Consider the following 19,057-nt stretch of genomic DNA (forward strand, 5'->3'; position numbering starts at 1 on the left):
AAGAGCAAGAAGCTTTCTTTTATCCCAAGCTAAATCCCAGTTTATGTTTGTTTTTCACAGTGGTGACCAAACTGGTTGATAAAGGCTATCAGCCTCATCTGGAGGACTTCCTGTTGCGGATCAACCTTAATAATTACTACAAAGACGCTTGATTCTCATGTGTGAATTTAGTCCCTTCTGTGCCCGCTTCAGTATTGACATCAGCCATTTGGTCAGTATTCCTTCTGTGTATGTTGGATAGTCAAAGGATCTACGATTATGTACCTGACTGAAATGGAGACTGTTTAGATGTTTTTAGCTGAAAATGTTGTGTAAAATAAAATACTTAGTTTGCATTATTTCAGATTGAACATTTGCACAACTCTAAAAGGATGTTAGAAATGCTCACAAAGCTTTATTCAAGAGTTTTACATTCTGAAAAGACAGACATGAGCAGAACCTGACAGTCCAACAAAAATAACTGGCGCACATCTTTGTAAACAATTATATCTTTCATTTTTTTACCCAGCATGGTTCATGCTCATCGCAGATGACATTTCAAATGGTTATTGAGGCATATTAGTTTCATACACATACATTGAGATCTCAATCTGCATTTCTAAAATAACTTCACCATATTATAATTGTAAACAGTTCAACTTCATGAAAATCACTTTCAGGGACTAGATGTATAACCGTAACCTTTAGTACAAACACATTATTATGGATAAATGTTCTGTACCGTTTCATGAAACGCTGTGGATCTGTAAGATACTTCAGACTGTAAATACTGAGGAAAAGCTCTAAATTAAAAGTACATACAAACACAAAATTGTAAGTAGTGGTCATACGAGCATTCAGCTGTGCGAGATGATATTAATTTGGTTCAGCGTAATTGATTTGACATACAGTTATGGAAAAACTATAGAACGATTTAGTCCCATTAACTACTGGCCCTGAGAATATTAATCTTCCCACAAAATGGATTAGTATGTATGATGATAAATTACCTCTAATTACTGCCACAATTGTGTGTTTTATTATTTATATATTTTTTAGTGTATTAACTATAAAAAGGCGTTAGAATCCAGGGCGTGCTGAGTGACTCCAGCCAGGTCTCCTAAGCAACCAATTGGCCCAGTTGCTAGGGGGGTAGTCACGTTGGGTTAACCGCCTTGTGGTTGCTTTAATGTGGGGCGCATGGTGAGTTGTACGTGGATGCCGAGAAGAATAGTGTGAAGCCTCCACGGCAACGTTCTCAACAAGTCACGTGAAAAGATGCGCAGATTGACTGTCTCAGACACTGAGGCAACTGAGATTCATCCTCCGCCACCCGATTGAGACGAGTCACTAAACCACCACGAGGACTTGGGCATTCCAAATTGAGAATTAAAAAAACAAATGTTTTAATTTTGCATTCTGAAATGGATGGTATGAGTACTGAGACACTACCACGTTATAAAATTGTGTTTTAGTTTGCGTTAGCATCTAGCTAAATTCATTACTTGTAGGCCACATCTATACTAATTTGTTTTCCCATGGATGCGGTAATGGAGTGTTTTCAAAATGTTCGGTGAAGAACAATATAATTCTAATGTGGAAGAGTAAATGTAGTGCAACAAATGCAAATTCTTTACCACAACTGAGAAATAAAAGTGTGATTGATTTGTGGGCAGTATCAGTGCAAAAAAATGCATATTTCGGAAATCGACTGAAAATTGTACGCCATCATTCTGTTAAACTATTTTCAATACATTAATTTGGGATGCAATATTCATCATCTTGTCTACTACTGTATATAGGACGGGTAGTATGCAAATTAGGATTCAGACCAGTTTTACAGAATGCACTAAATTAGTGGAACGGTGCAGGATAACGTCGCAATGCAGCCGTTATTTTCTTCAGATAATTTGCTATTATTTAATATCTTAGATACGACTGAAACAAAGAAAGTGCAAATAAAGATTCATGGTCGTACTTGCGGTGACAACCAGTAGTGTAAAATCTGAATCCCACCCCCCATATATTTTAACTATCATGAAAAATGTCTGATTGTAGTTGAAACGTGACGTTAAGAAACAGAATTAAAAAAGCAAACGTTCACCCAGAAATGAGATTTGAGAGCTGCGGCAGAGGTGCCGATTTTCAGCGAATAACGACAAAGCTATCGTCTGGCTTTAGAAGACTTGAAGTATTGCGTATAGGTCATATGGAGTTATTTTAGTGCTTTTTTTCACTTTTGGAGGTTGATGGCCTCGATCCCCATTCATCATACATGTCTGGAAGATAAAGGGTGGGTAAATACTGTGACTGGGGGAATTATTTCTCTGACCTGCAAACTGATGAATGGCATACTCAAACCATTGACCTTGCTGTTCTCTTTCGTACGAGCATTACACTAAATTGGATAAGTGCTAAAGAAGTTTGTCTTTTGTGTAGTCTGTTGGGAGATCAGGGGAGAAAAGCAGCAGGGAATATGTGTGTGTGTGTGTAATGTGTTCATCTCAAGCCTCTGACTCCTGATCTTCCAGTCCATCCCCATCGGCCATGTCACCCATCTCATTTTCCAACAGCAAAAACTTTCCATCGTTTGTCAGGGGCATTGACTTCATCAGCTGGGCCAACGCCTCAGGATCCTGATACACAAACAGTTAATCAAATGAGGCACCATGAAAACACAACTGACCTAATTTACTTCCTAACAAGTCTGTGGTATTACTATGAACAATTCATCAGTGCGAAACAACTTCACACGACGCTCCAAGAGTATATAATGCACGCAATAAAACTAAAATATTAACTGCTGTGAAAATTTGCATGGTGTGCAAAGGCCTTAAGAACTGTATGCTCCCAAATGAAAAGTTACTTTTAATCGCTTACCTTCCTTGCCTCTGAGATCTCTTTCCCCATGTTTATTGTGTAACAAATCTGTGGAAACAGCAAACATTTCAGGTGATAAATCTGGTATGAAAGCTGACATGTCAGCGTTATGTATGATTTGCAGACAGACCTTCTCTCCCTCAGTGTTGCTCTCAAACACAAACACACTGAAGGATGGTTCCCCGTCTCTGCCCTCCAGCACAAACCCCATCAGTCTGCTGTTCTCCTGATGAGCCGCAAACTGAGACACGTCCTTCAGCTGGAACTAACAGACACAGACAACATATGTGTTGCAGTTTTTAGGGAGTAACTGAATAAAAGTTGTGACAACAAACTCAGCTGTTCAGTGCAATTTCTTGCCCAATTAAGCAATTTGCTTAAAGCTGTCAAGAGATCTTAAATTAAACTAAGACCATTCCTTTAAATACAGTCTGAAATTGATCTGGCACAAAACAACGAGGATAATTAATGTAATCTAATAGTAGCATTAACCAAAAAACTAAATAAAATCATATTTCCCCATTAAATAGCTTCAATACGGTTAGCTACTTTTTGATTACCTTGTGTAGTGTATCTAGCTTCAAAAAACAAGTTTTAGTTCAGTGACTACAGCATATAAATAAATCAACACTTACACTGATTTTGGTGACTTCTGTCTGTGGATCAATCAGTCTGTTGGAGGGAACAAAAACACTTTTAAACACCCAAAAGCATCCTGTAAGAGAACACATTTTTTAAACATTGTGAGGGTTTTTTTGATGTGAGATTTCTGATGACACACCTGATGCAGGAACTAGTGACCATGAGGTGGGACTCGGTGGTTTTGAAGATGTTGTGGATTGCACGTGCGGCGAGAACCTGCCTCATGGCTTCATAGATCACTTCCTGTGTGTGACCGGCCCGAACAGCCATCGAACCCAAGAACCGCACTGCAAAGACCTGCTGCAAGAGCGAATCTGGGGATACAGAGAGAGAGAGAGATTCAACAAAGATCTCTACCATAGTACTTCCATATAAGGGAAATGTTACAAAGTGATGGTATAAGAATACTACAACACTGGTAAAAAACCCAGCTAGATCATAGATCACCCCAAAATAAGATATTATTTTTTGCAACAAGAAGATGCACCATTGTTTACTTTTTTTTTGTAACAATATTGTCAAAATAACTACACATAACCACGCTGAAAATTCTCATTACCACAATACATTCAAATATTTATATAGATTTGTAGTTGAGCTTTTTTTTGGTCATTATTCCCAAAAAAATTACCATCATAGAATGTATTAAAATCAGCATAAAATAAAGGCAGCAGAACAATTAATACCATGATGTATAAATACTAATGACTGCGATAATATTATTTTTTTCACATTACATTAATGAACAATGGAGCTTAAAAATATGCTTTATATATTTATATATTGTCAGTCAGTTGAGGTAGTTTGGGCATCTGGTAAGGAATTACCAGTTTGTACCTTTGTTAGTGTTTATCTGGTTTCCAAGCAACATTCTACTGCCTATTCCAAGAAACACGGTTAAATAACAAGCTCACCATGTGTGTCCGAACCATTGTCATCATCATCCTCCGTCTCACTGAAGGGGTTTGTGCGTCTGACGAATACAAACAGGATTATAGCACAATGTCTAGACAACATTACAACTGAGGAGAGTTAGGGGAGGACGTCAATGAAGATGTGCAGAGAGAGTAAAACTATAAACAGATTGTAAAATGATAAAACAGACCATAAAACCATAAACTACAGTCCCGATTTCTTCTATTTCTGTGTATTTTTCATACCAAGTTGTTTTAGATCATCAAACGAGATATAACATAAAACAAAGGCAAATTGAGTAAACACAAATTACAGTTTTCAAATATATATTGAAGCAAAAAAAGTTATCCAACGCCTATATCACCCATGTGAAAAACTAACTGCCCCCTTAAACTTAATAGTTGGTTGTATCACCTTTAGCAGCAACAACTGCAACCAAACACTTCCAATAACTGGAGTTCAGTCTTTCACAACACTGTGGTGGACATCTGGCTCACTCCTCTTTCCAGAACTGCTTTAGTTCAAACACACTGGAGGGTTTTCAAACATGAACTGCCCGTGTAAGGTCCTGCCACAGCATCTCAATCGGATTCAAGTCAGGACTTAAACTAGGCCACTTCAAAATTTTAATTTAGCTTCTTTTGAGCCATTCAGACGTGGACTTACTCCTATGCTTTGGATCATTGTCTTGCTGCATAATCCAGTTGCGCTTGAGCTTCTCCCTTATGTTTCATGGTACAGAGCAGAATTCATGTTTCCCTCAATTATTGAAAGTCACCCTAGCCCTGAAGCTGGATGCTTTCTCACACAATCACACTACCACCACCACGTTTGTCCATAGGTATGATGTTCTTTTTGTGGAATTCTGTGTTTGATTTACACTAGATGTAACGGGACCCCTGTCTTCCAAATAGTTCCACTTTCAACTCATCAGTCCACAGAACATTCTCCCAAAAGGTTTGAGGATCATCAAGGTGTATTTTGGCAAAATTCTGACGAGCCTTAATGTTCTTCTGTGTAAGCAGTGGTTTTCGCCTTGCCACTATTCCATGGATGTAATTTTTGCCCAGTGTTTTTCTAATAGTGGAGTCATGAACAGTGACCTTTATTGATGCAAAAGAGGCCTGCAGATCCATGGATGTTGTCCTTGGCTTTTTTGTGACTTCATGGATGAGTCGTCACTGTGCTCTTGGAGGACTTTTGGAAGGTCGGCCACTTCTGGGAGGGTTCACTACTGTGCTAAGTCACTGTGGTGCTTTGGAGTCCCAGAGTCTTTGAAATAGCTTTGTAACCCTTCTTAGACTGATGTATTTCAATCAACTTTTTCCTCATTTCTGGAATTTCTTTCAACCTTGGCATTGTGTGCTATTGGGTGAAACCTTTTAGCCAACTCATGCTGCTGAAAAATATATATTTAGGTGTTGATTTGATTGAACAGGGCTGGCAGTAATCAGGCGTGGGTGTGTCTAGTCCAGCTGAACCCCATTATATCAAAATTTGGGTATTTACTAAGGGGGCAAATACTTTTTCACACAGGCCCAGTTGGTAATGGATAACTTTTTTGCTTCAATAAATGACATTATTATTTAAAAACGGTATTTTATGTTTACTCAGACTGCCTTTGTTTTATGTTAGATTTTGTTTAAAACAACTTTGTATGAGATACGCAAAAACGCAAAAAATCGGGATGGGCAAAAACTTTTACACAGCACTGTATATTAACACTGTACACAGAGGGACAACTTTGTATTGTAGACTGCTTTTGTTCATTCAAATGACTGTTGACACTGATTTGACCTCTGACCTCGCTCCAGCTCTGTTTTGGTCCAGGAAATCTGACATGGGCAGAACAATGTCAAACTGGATTGGTGTTCCAGGAGTGATCAGATCTTCAGCCTCAAAGGCCTTCTGAGACTCTCCCGCGGCTACAGCACCTGGTTTCGCACTACAGATGTGTGAGAGAGAGAGAAACACAGATACTAGATGCACCATTTGGTTTTGAAGATTTTGTAAACTAAAGAATTAATTTGAACAAATGAATAGTAGTTTTGAATAAACAATACATAAAGGACTTGATGAATTGATATCATTGCAGTATAAATTTAGTTTGTCTTGGTCGGATATTAAATCTTAGTACCGGTCAGGATTAGGAGAACCTTCAGCTCTCTTCTCAAAACTGGTAATGGGTGTCACAGCCTGTAGAGCTGTCTGGTGCAACCTGATAGCCACAGCCTACAAATAACATCACAAACACACGTCAGACACACACCAAAACCCCGGACACATTCACTACACAGACAGTATCAGAAAGTTCACTAAATAAAGAAGAGTACACAAAAATTACTGCATTCAGACACAGCTGCAGACAATATTGCTCACTTTTAGGTGTTGTGTCCCAAATAATGAAAAAAAAAAATAATAAATACATATATATGATGAGGTTTTTATCGGGATGTTAACTATATGGATTTGAGTCAAATACGTAAAAACAAAAAAAGATGGAACGATAAAATGATAGATTGATGAAAAGATAGAATGATGATGGAAGGAATGATAGGACAATATAATGATGATGATGATGGATGGATGGAATGATAAAATTAAAGATGGATGATGGAGGGAAGGATAGAATGATAGATGAAATGACAGAATGATGATGGAAGGATAGAATGATAGAACAATAGAATGATGATGGATGGGATGATAGAATGATAGATGATGGGACGATAGGATTGGATGGATTAAACAATAGAATATTGATGGATGGATGGAACAACAGAATGATGATGATGGAATGACAGAATGATAGATGGAACAATAGAATGATGAAAGGATGGATGGAATGATAGATGGATGATGAATGGGTGGATGGATGGATGGATTAATAGCTTATGGGTGGATGGATTAATAATAATAGATGGAACAATAGCATGATAGATGGATGGAACAATAGATAATGGATGGAAAGATGGATGATGGAACAATAGAAGGATGGAATGATAGATGATAGAACGATAGAATGTTGATGGATGGATGGAACGATCGAATGATGAATGGATGGATGGAATGATGAGTAGGTGGCCTGATGGATGGAATGATAGATGGATTAATAGGTGGGCTTATGGATGGATGGATGAATAGATGGAACAATAGCATGATAGATGGATGGAACGATAGATAATGGATGGAAAGATGGAACAATAGAAGGATGGATGGATGGAGAGAGATATTTACCTCAGGATTGTCTGAAAGATAAATCTGTCTTGAAATGTTGTTAAGGGTGCAAATCCACTTTGGAGACAAAAGAAAGAAACAGAGACACAGAACTAAACATACAACACAAGTATAAACCAACATATACTTACTGTACATTGAGAAAAATCTTAAGCATGTATTTATTTAAGACCTAAATACCTCCTCGTATTCTTTTTTGCCTTCCGTTTGAAGAATCAGAGACCTTAAACAGAGAAAGAAAAACAGTGACAGTTACAACCATCAGTCGTGGAGTCCTATCAGACCCGTTTCTGTGGAGTTATAATGTTTACACACAATGAAACCGGTCCAGAAACCACATGATAGCTGAAGCCCTGATCCTCTGGTGTCTGGTTCAGATAAATAATTAACACTTCTTCAATTAACACAAAAGACAGTAGAAGAGCGAAACAGAAATCAACACATAATCCCTCTCTCTGAGCAACTGTCCCGCTCAAAACAGCACGTCATTAATGAGTGTTTAATCATCCACCCGGAAATTGATTTTGGAGGTGTGCCGCTGACATTGACAGCTGATATTACAAATACACAAAAATGCTTCACATATACAAACAGCAGAAACAAACACTGTCTCCGTACGTTTTGCCATTGGGTGAGGTGATCTGAAAGCAGTAGTGCCGGTCTTCGCACTCAATGGCCATGACGGAGCTGTTGTCCAGATCCAAAACCATCCCGCCCGCCACTGCACCCCGTGGCTGACACATCAGATTACCACCCTGTGTGAAAAAATACAAGCGGTCCCACGCCGTAGTCACCAGACCTGTCTTACTTCAGGACAGACAGAGAGAGACAGAAAGGGTCAGTATGTTAAAACAAACATTATTTATGAATCAAAATATTTGAGTACAAGAAGGTCGAAAAGTGATGCATACTTCCTGATGTTGAGGTAGCCTGCTTTCTGGATGAGGGCACGATTCACAGGTGCTAGATAGCGATCCGGCATGTAGACAGTGTCATCCACTGAGAGAAGCTCTCTCTGAGACGAGCGCATGACTTCTGCCTCCACCTCTAACTGAGACTCAATACTGAGAGAAAGAGACTATGTGTGAATCCTCTTGCGTGCTATTTTTGATCAGTAATTCAAATCTTCTTTACCTCTGTGTCATGCTGGAAACCAATGTGAGAAAATGGCCCATCTTCTTTGAAATCAGCTCCATCCCCTTCTTAACAAAAGTCATCTGAGGAAAAAAAATAAAGCACACAAGAAAAATATTTACACCCAAATAATATTATACATTAATGTACAATAAAGTTCCGCTCTTTTGTATTTTCAATATATTCCAGAGCCAGAAGTAGAGCACCGGCCTTTGGTGTATAAACTGAACTTTGGTCTGGGATGTGAATGCCACAGTCACAAGGCAATATGATAAATGACACCAATGTTTTATAAAAAAATTATATTTATGAATAATTAGCTTAAAAACAATTCTCATGTCATTTAATGCAGTTCATAGGCTTGTAGGCAAGGGGTGGATACTTTGAAGAAACTCAAATATAAAGTTTGATTTGTTTAATAATTGTTTCGCAATTTTTACTTCATTTCTCGCCATGGCATCTTTATATCTCGCAGTTTTGACTTTCTCGCAATTGTGACTATTTTCATAAAGTCGAAAGGTTGGATGGAAAGATGAGTAGGTGGCCTGATGGATGGAATGATAGATGGATGATGAATGGGTGGATAAATAGGTGGGCAAGAAACAAAGCTGCAATTGCGAGAAATACTCGCATTTCCACGATAAACTAATAATGGCAACTTTATTTCTCGATTGTAAGTTCACATCTCGCAATTTCAACTATTTCTTGCCATTTTTACTTAATGTCTCGCTATTACAACTTTATACATCGTAGTTGAGTTTACTTCTCGAAATTGCGACTTTATATCTTTATTTTTAAAAGTCAAAATTGCAACTTTATTTCTCGCAATTGTGACTATCACAATTTCAACTATTTCTTTCAATTATGAGTTTATCATGGAAATGTGACTTTCTTGCAATTTCGAGTATTTCTTGATATTGCGACTTTATATCTTGCAGTTTTTACTTATTTCTTGCATTTGAAACTTTATTTCTTTATATTTAAAAAGTCAAAATTTCAAGAAACAAACCGACAATTGCGAGAAAGTCTCTTTTCCATGATAAACTCAATATTGCAACTTTATTTCTCACAAATGTGAGTTCATATCTCGAATGTCAACTTTTTCTTGCAATTTTGACTTAATATCTCGCTACTGCAACTTTATATCTCGTAGTTTTGACTTTATTTCTCACAATTGCAATTTTATTTCGTTATTTTTATAAAATCATAATTGCCAGAAATAAAGTTGCAAGTTCAAATTTATATCACGGCACTGCGGCTATTTCGACTTTATTTCTTGATTTTTATAAAGCAACAAAGATGCAATTGCGAGAAATACTCGCAATTCGTTGATACACGCTTGTAATTACAACTTTATTTCTCAGAGTTGCGACTTTTACTCACAATTTCGACTTTCATTTTGTGTAAATAAAAATCAACCCTTGGGACATGATATTGCCCTAAGTTGAAGAAACACATACATTATATGTAGTACAGAATATAATATAAGAGCTTCAAACAATGCTCATCCACTAGAACCAGAACAATCAATTTTATTAGAGACGGTATCAATAGAAAAGTAAAGGAGTGATTTTTGACAAGTTTTTGGGCAGAATGTCAATTATTTTAAAGCACTGATACATACAAAAAGAGACGGGCAGATGTCAGACCTGTGCGTTTGTGTATCCCAGCATGGGCTCCAGCATGGCAACTCTCTTCCTGTACTGCAGAGCATTCAGAGCGCAATAATACTGCATAGCAGCCTGATGCTGTTTCCTGCGAGAATCTGCCACCTCTCTGACAATCTCTACTTTTATCTGTCATCAAAAACACATGTGACGTAACTAGTCATTATTGAGCTTAATTGGTGGGTTTCTAAGAACAGTTACATCAAATAACATTTACCTTTTCATTTTCTTTCTTCTTAGGTAGACGGCTATATTTCACCATAGCAGCTTCGTGCTCTGAAGAGAGAAAGAGATGGTACAGATGAATTTAATTTACCAGATAATTATTTTTCTCTCATCCACTGTGGATAAAGTGATTTTGTTGACTTCATACCATCACTGGCAATGGCAAATATCTCCTTCAGTGTGCTGATCTCTGGAAAACAAACACATCACAAGTCAGATCTGTATCAGAATCTATATAATCTTTTTACACCAAAGGTCATTTTCAGATTTCAGAAGTAAGGTAATCTGGTATTTTAAAGTTTAACAAGGTACAGTTCAAGTTCAATTGCAGGTAAATGGACATATTCTACACTTTTGTTGCATTTTATTTATTGTATTCCCCAGAAATGCACTTATAATTTTATTCAAGATTTCTTGCAGAAAAAAACTGTTATAATTTAGTTTAAAATTGTTCACTCTCTCGGAGTCTTAAAAGTTAGAGCTGTTTTTGCAACTGTATCTTTAAGAATTGTATATGTAAACAATTATATGTAGATGAATATGTCAGAATAATAGTAGAGAGAATAATTTATTTCAGCTTTTATTTCTTTCATCACATTCCCAGTGGGTCAGAAGTTTACATTCGCTTTGTTAGTATTTGATAGCATTGCCTTTAAATTGTTTAACTTGGGTCAAATGGTTTGGGTAACTTCCATAAGCTTCTCCCAATTTTTACTGGAAATTTTAGAATAAAATTCTTACTGGAATTTTGGCCCATTCCTCAAGACATAACTGGTGTAACCGAGTCAGGTTTGTAGGCCTCCTTGCACGTACACTCTTTTTCAGTTCTGTCCACAACTTTTCTATCGGATTGAGGTCAGGGCTTTGCAATGGCCCCTCCAAAGACCCATTTGTGACCGAGCTTTAACTTCCTGGCTGATGTCTTGAGATTTTGCTTCAATATATCCACATAACTTTCCTTCCTCATGATGTCATCTATTTTGTGAAGTGCACCAGTCCCTCCTACAGCAAAGCACCCCCACTACATGATGCTGCCACCCCCATTCTTCACGGTTGGGATGGGGTTCTTTGGCTTGCAAACCTCACCCTTTTTCCTCCAAACATAACAATGGTCATAATGGCCAAAAAGTTGTTTTATCAGACCAAAGGACATTAGATGAAGATCTTTGTCCCCATGTGCACTTGCAAACTGTAGTCTGGCTTTTTTATGCCAGTTTTGGAGCAGTGGCTTCTTCCTTCCTGAGCAGTCTTTCAGGTTATGTGAATATAGGACTTGTTTTACTGTGGATATAGATACTTGTCTACCTGTTTCCTCCAGCATCTTCACAAGGTCCTTGCTGTTGTTCTGGGATTGATTTGTACTTTTTGCACCAAACTACGTTCATCTCTAGGAGACAGAATGCGTCTCCTTCCTGAGCGGTATGATGGTTGCATGGTCCCGTGTTGCTTATACTTGCGTACTATTGTTTGTACAGATGAACGTTGTCCCTTCAGGTGTTTGGAAATTGCTCCCAGAATATTTTTCTGAGGTCTTGGCGGATTTCTTTTGATTTTCCCATGATATCAAGCAAAGAGGCACTGAGTTTGAAAGTATGCCTTAAAATACATCCACAGGTACATCTCCAATTCAACAATTGACATACTTTTCTGGAATTTTCCAAGCTGCTTAAAGGCACAGTTAACTTAGTGTATGTAAACATCTGACCCAATGGAATTATGATATAGTCAATTAAAAGTGAAACAATCTGTCTGTAAACAATTGTTGGAGATATTACTTGTGTCATGCACAAAGTAGATGTTCTAAACGACTTAGTTTGCTCTAAATTATCTATAGTTTGCTAAAATCAAATGTATGCTTATGAACACAGTGCCTATTCAATAAAGTATGTCATTATAGTACCATGGACTCTTATTTAAAATAATTCCTGTTTTTTTCACAGTACGTCTCCTTGTTGTACCTGTGAGGTCCTTCTCTCTGAACTTCACAATGGGAAACACCATCTTATCAGCAATCTGTGTGGCCAGTTCAGCGTGTAGAGAATTCAGCTTGAGAAACAGAGAAATCATTAACGCATGCTATAACAATGTCCATTAAATGCTGAGTTTCAGATTGACTCAGCTTGGAAACTAAATATTTTATAAAAAAAACACAAATAAAAAATAATAATTCTGCAGTTGAGTATATAAGCAGTTGGTGAGCTAGTCTGAAGTCAGCTTAATTTTGTTTTCAGTCAGATTTTGCCATCTTGGCAACCGTCTGTGAACCCCCCCTCATGACAGAAACAACCAACAACATCTGTCATAAGACTGAACGACTCACTCCAACCGAGAGATCCCACTAACCACACACACACACACACACAACACACACACACACACATCTCTCTCTGCAGGTGTCTTCTCACCTCTTCCACACTTTTGGCAAAGTGTTGTAAAGTGTTGATCACCTCTTCATCTCCCTTGGCCAAAGCAAAGTTCTGCAGAACCACAAAATCACCACGTCAGAATCACAGAGAAACACTCCTGATACAGACTCACAAACACTCTGATATTCAGACATGCACATGATGCTTCATTATTACTGCTGATGCATCAGTATAATTTCAAGTGGAAGTAAAACAGCTCACCTGTTTCTCATACTCCAACAGCTGCTTAGAAAGCTGTTCTGTCGCCAGAGCCATTTCATTCTGCACACAGAAAATTGATTCAGTCAGGGGTAGAAATAGAGCTTGTTTATGTACAGTATGTGTGGGTAAGGTTTTGCCTAACAAGGCAGGTAAAATCTAAAACGTGTACATTATGGGCATTTTAGAAGGAAATAAGCTTCTTAAAGGGGCTACATAATGTCTTAATTTGTACATAAAAATGCCAGAATTTTAAGGTTAGTTATATGTAAAATGTATGTCCATAATTGGGTCAACTTTGGGCACTTTTAGCACTGTGGGTTTCTAAGTCTCGTTTAAAACATTTTTCACACTCTCGCTTTTTTTTTGTCTGCTGCCAATGTCCAACAGTGTATGTGCGTGCATCACAGGAGATTTGTAATTTTTTATTTTATATTAAGTAATGAAAATTCGCACCACAGTGATGCTAATGGAAATTATTTGTTTGGTTTTTTTGCCTTGCTGAAGCTAATTTTCTTTGCTAATATTTACGTATAATGAATAAACAATTAAATAATAGTTTTACACTTTTTGCATAATTTGGCAAAATTATACTCTTAAAATACTTTTTTTTTTTTTGCCTTTTCTTCAAACATCACTTATCTCATATTTCATCTCAAGCATGCTCTTCACTGACATTTTTGTCCATTTAGTCAACAAATACACTAACTTTGGAAATAAGTTTATTAGGGACAAAACTGTTTGGTGTGGTGGAAATGATGCCATAACTAAATATTGAAATGGTTTATGCTTATTTAACTCTTTGTTTAGATTATCATAGTTTTAAATAAATATAATTTTTGTAATGTATTTCCATAGCTTAATATTGAAAGGGATAAGGCTAAAACAGTCAAATCTGTCCATAAAAGGCATCTAAAAGTACCAAAAATAAATAACGAAGGCCTGGTAAAATGTTTCCAAGTCAGTTTTAAGGAGACTATCCTATAACAAAAATATATATTTTTTTAAATCAGTTAATTTGAATAAAAATCATCCCTTGGGACATGAAAGAAGCTGAAGTTGAAGAAACACCCAATGTATAACTGTACTTAAATACAACATGAAATGGCATCGTTGATGTTTGGCTATGATATTATTGGTTAAGAGTATTTTTCCCACTCTTGTGGCCTTAGTGACATCAGCAGAAACACTTCAGAGATGGCTGCTATGTATTACATGTTGAGGAAAGAATTTGTAAAAAAAAAAAAAAACTTCTTTAGAATAACATGCACTGATGAATTGTGCACAATAAGGCCAAGGACATTTATAAAGAAAGTAAAGAGGGTCTTTCATTTTGTCATTGTCAATGTGAACGTGTGTATACCTGTGCTCCAAACACTCTTTGCATAGACTGGAGCAGCTGGTTTGTGTAGTTTGTGAGGGTTCCTGCATCCTCTTCAAATACACTGAGCAGGGACCGCGTCTATGACAGCACACACACACACACACACACAGCTGAATGCAAGCTATTCCTTGAGACAGGCGGTATAAAATTCACCCTGTCTCCATTTCCCTGACATATTTACAGTGTTAAATGTGCTAAATGAACCCATCAAGCTATTTGTGCTGTTTAAAGTATGCTGGGTGTATCCACAGGTGTGTTCTGTCAAAGATAAAGTCAGAAATGTGGGTGTGTTTCAAACGCAAACAATGAGGTATGCCAGACAAGAGAGCAATCACAAGTAGACAGAGCATTATTGGATGTGAATCACCCATAAACTTGTGCTTAAGTCTTACGAAGTCATAAATTAAATGAGAACACCTTAAGTATGAGGGAGAGGTTTTACAGTTTGAATTGCAAATAAAATTGCATGCAAATTTCTGTGTGAACCAATGTTATATCAACATTTATAAGCATTTTATGGCCACAGAAAGTATTCCATCTCTATCGTTTTAATACGATGATCATTGAGATTTGAGATCTGCCAGCAAATCAGTAGCATCAAGTAAAACTGTTCTTAATCTGTCATTAGACTTGAAGCTCTGGACTATTTGGGAAATTTATTGATCTGAAAACATGCTGCTAATGAAACTATGAGAAGTGAGACCTAGAACAGAATATCAACAGTTTACAGAAAGATGTTGCATCAGCCTCTGATGCCATGCAAATAGCAAAAAGTGTCTATGAACATGAGCTCTATTGTCTCTGATCTGATACTGGAGTCTCAATGGATGCTTTATGTATCTAACTTGATGCTGAATTCTCTGATTTAATACTGATGTCTGACCAGATGTTTATGAATCTGATCTGAGGTTAAAATCTCAGATAGGATGCAGTTATATCTGGTATGATAATTATGTGTATGATCTCATGCCGAGTCTGATCCGAGGTTGATTTAATCTAATCCTGATGCTGATGATGTAATGCTTATGTTTTTGATCTGATATTTGATATCTAATGTGTAAGGGTCAGTGCGTGGGTCTGATCAACTAAACATCTCACTCATCCCTTACAGGCCCAACTCCACTCCCAAAAGCAGTAACATGTTTACAACTTTAAGAGCGAAAGCGAATTAAACTCTCGTGTTTACAGCATCAGATGCGAGTGTGTTAGACACATTTATAAACAACAACATACGCGTCTCATTTGACTATGGCCCTTATTGGATAATACATATATCAACATAATTAACTACACACGAAGCATTATATTGTCCACCAAATCGTGCACTTGAATGTGTTCTAACTTTAGGTATAACGATGTTTTATTTAGAAGAATGCGTCCATACGTGTCGCGAGCAGCAGCACGCTCCCGTTTCGACAATTACCTCATCAGTTTCCCAAAGCACAAACGCACACAGCCAACAGTTATGGGAATCAAATCAAACCCTTGAGAAAAGCTGCATTAGATGCAGGTTTACCTGCGGGCTGTCCTGCAGGGCCTCCTCAAGTAATAATTTGTGGTGTACGGCCGGCATCTTCCGTGGAGACGGTGCGAACGGAATCATCACTGGAAGACAACTACATTTCCCAGCATGCAAGTGATCAACGAGGAACCGGATGCGCTCTTACTGCATGATGGGAAATGTAGTCCTCATTTCATTAGATTCCGCCTGCCTCATGAATTAAAGAAAATAAATGTATCTACAATGTAAGCAATCGTTTATATTTATTTTGGTTAAAGCTAGCGGACTTTTGTCCTACAGTGCTCAAAAATGTACTCTTTATAAAAAGAATCTTGATTGATGTAGGGAAGTCAGAGCATTGTGTATTTTTTTTTTTTAATCATATTAATTAATTTATTATTTGATTGTTAGAGTCAATAAGGTTTCTGGGACTAATACCGGTGAATGTTTGTTGACATTTATCGAACAGCGCCCTCTGCAGGATCACACAGGAACATTTACATCTATCAAAAAATAGGATATCACAATGCTGGGACAGTCCTACTGGGGCAGCCTGCAGATATGGACCTATATGGAAAATGTGTTTCTGAAGCAAATTCCCCAAAAAATGTCCCATCTTTCTCGAGTTCAGTTCTCAGCAAAAGTGTCTTCCTCTCTACATCACATGCTGTGGAGCATCAGAGAAAAAGCTGATTATTGGACGGGTGACTTCATGGCCCTGAGAGGCCTTTAAGAGGCCCCTGGCGCTGTCATAACACCTAAAATCTGCGCGCTTGTGATCCCAATCCTTAACATATTGAAAAAGCAGCTAGTATAGTTAAAGAAATAATATCTAATGATGTTCTAGGCAAAAATATTAGACACTAACAGTTGTTCCTGTCCAGGTTGGATTCTATAGAGTTTTCTGAACATAATTCTCCAGGGTTTATGGATCCAACTGAGATGCCTTTCAGCAGAGAATGAGTGATGTTTATTACCCTGAACTGAAAGAGCGTTTGTGTGCAGGAATGGTTGTTTTGGCACGGCAGTTATTGAGTTGATAAGTACAACATCATTTTCTGTTATGCGTTTGAAGGTTACGTATGCTAAACAAAGAGCCCAAATGTAACTTTTTGGCACACAAAAGGGTAAATTGAGAACATTTACCAGCCATATTAGTTTTTTTGTTAGGCATGAAACTGTGTTTGTCATTATTTAGCTGTTTTTCCTATTAGAGACAAACCCTACAGGTCATTGTGCCACACAAAGCAACATAAGTTGAGCAAGTCACAAAAACGTTCAGATAAATCATTATTTTGTGGCTTAATGTAAGTTATATTTCAAATATAATTGTCGACACATTCTGGAGAGAAAAACACTTTAGTTATCCCAGAAAACCAGATAAATTTTACAATGAGGCAAAAATATTCAAAGACGCACGAATCGCAATGACACTTGCATCAGAATCATACTACCTTTCCTAAAAATAGATTTAAACCATTTATTTATTATGTTTCAGATTCCAAAATGACTTCAATTTCAGTCCGTTCCTCACCCAAAACTATCATATGGTTTGAGAAGACTTGAAATATACCGCAGTTCGTATGAAGTCGTAAGAACTTAACAGCCGTGGTCACTATGAACTGTTATTGCATGAAAAATAGCTTTAGGTGATTTAAAAAAAAAAAAAAATATATATATATATATATATTTGTGTTTTACATAAAAAATACCAGCATACAGTCACAATTGCGATTTTATATTAGAGACTTTATATTTTGCAATTATGACTATATCTCGCAATTTTAACTTTATTTCTCGGAATTCCAACTTTACATCTCTCAATTAAGACTTCATATCTCGCAATAGCAACTTTATTTTTGCAATTGCAATTGTATTTCTCACAATTTCAACTTTGTATCTCGCAATTGTGACTATTTTGCAAATGTTCGACTTTATATCTCGCAAATTAAGACTTTATTTTTTGCAATTGCAATGTTATTTCTCACATTTTCAACTTTGTATCATGGAATTGTGTCTATTTCTCACAATTGTGACTATATCTCCCAATTTCAACTAGTTCTCGCAATTTTGACTTTACATCTCACAATTACAAACTTATTTCTAACAATTGTGACTATATATCTCACAATTGCGACATTATCTCTCACAAATTAAACTTTTTATTTTGCAAATGTGAATATTTCTCACAGTGTTGACTATTTCTGCAATTTTTATTTTATATCTCGCAATTTTGCCCTTATATTTTGCAATTGTGATTATATCTCACAATTTCAACTTTGTATCTCGCAATGTTTACTTTATATCTTGCATTTGTGACTATTTCTAACAATTGTGATATATCTAGCCATTTTGACATTATATCTCACAATTGTGACATTATCTCTCACAAATTCGACTTTGTATCTCGCAATTACAAAGTTGTATCTTGCAACTGTGACGATTTCTAACAATTGTGACTATATCTCGCAATTTTGAATTTACATCTCGCAATTGCAACTTTATTTCTCTTTAATAAAGTCTGAATTACGTTTCTTATTTTTTTTTATTCCGTGGCAAGATGAAGGCACCAAATAACAGCATAGGGGTTTGGAACATTATTTTGAGTAAATGAAGACAGAATTGAAAGTTTCTGGTGAACTATTCCTGTAATTCTGGACCCTGTTTGCACATGCTTAATGTGCTTGTTGGGGGTTCCTGCAAGCTCAGTTATTTCAGCCTGTAAGACTGGAGGCTGGTCACAGTCAAGCCCGCCCCTCCTGTTTCCACGGCAACCCTGTCAGGGTGGAGGAGAGGAGCGAATCATTTGGGGGTCGAGCATCTCTCTCTCTCTCTCGCTCTCTCTCTCTCTCTTTCTGCAGAATGGTCCAGG

At 37.1% G+C, this 19,057-nt stretch overlaps 2 protein-coding genes across 5 annotated transcripts in view; one reads left to right on the forward strand and one right to left on the reverse strand.

The window, feature by feature from the left end:
* Nucleotides 1-3,115, forward strand: part of tubgcp6 (tubulin, gamma complex associated protein 6) — a 23,822-nt gene extending 20,707 nt beyond the window's left edge. For 3 of the 4 annotated variants that reach the window (XM_052123460.1, XM_052123461.1, XM_052123459.1), the window contains exon 26: nt 61-207. In XM_052123460.1, coding sequence (XP_051979420.1) covers nt 61-152 — 92 coding nt within the window. In that variant the 3' untranslated portion in view covers nt 153-207. Of the gene's footprint in view, nt 1-60; nt 212-2,983 lie in introns of those variants that run through there. The other variant, XR_007970118.1, reaches the window with a different exon arrangement.
* On the reverse strand, nt 212-16,303 carry LOC127640743 (DCC-interacting protein 13-beta-like). Its single transcript, XM_052123465.1, has 21 exons — nt 16,201-16,303; nt 14,664-14,762; nt 13,304-13,363; nt 13,082-13,153; nt 12,635-12,722; nt 10,825-10,866; nt 10,669-10,727; nt 10,434-10,580; nt 8,785-8,867; nt 8,562-8,714; nt 8,269-8,457; nt 7,831-7,873; nt 7,651-7,707; nt 6,554-6,648; nt 6,221-6,361; nt 4,416-4,474; nt 3,641-3,815; nt 3,495-3,531; nt 2,990-3,124; nt 2,860-2,907; nt 212-2,615 (listed from the first exon to the last, which is right to left on the reverse strand). Exons 1-21 carry the CDS (start codon nt 16,285-16,287, stop codon nt 2,484-2,486), a joined length of 2,001 nt encoding a protein of 666 aa, XP_051979425.1. The 5' UTR covers nt 16,288-16,303; the 3' UTR covers nt 212-2,483.
* Between the last annotated feature and the right edge of the window lie 2,754 nt (nt 16,304-19,057).

This window comes from Xyrauchen texanus, chromosome 49 (genome assembly GCF_025860055.1).
Source record: "Xyrauchen texanus isolate HMW12.3.18 chromosome 49, RBS_HiC_50CHRs, whole genome shotgun sequence".
Classification (NCBI taxonomy): Eukaryota; Metazoa; Chordata; class Actinopteri; order Cypriniformes; family Catostomidae; genus Xyrauchen; species Xyrauchen texanus.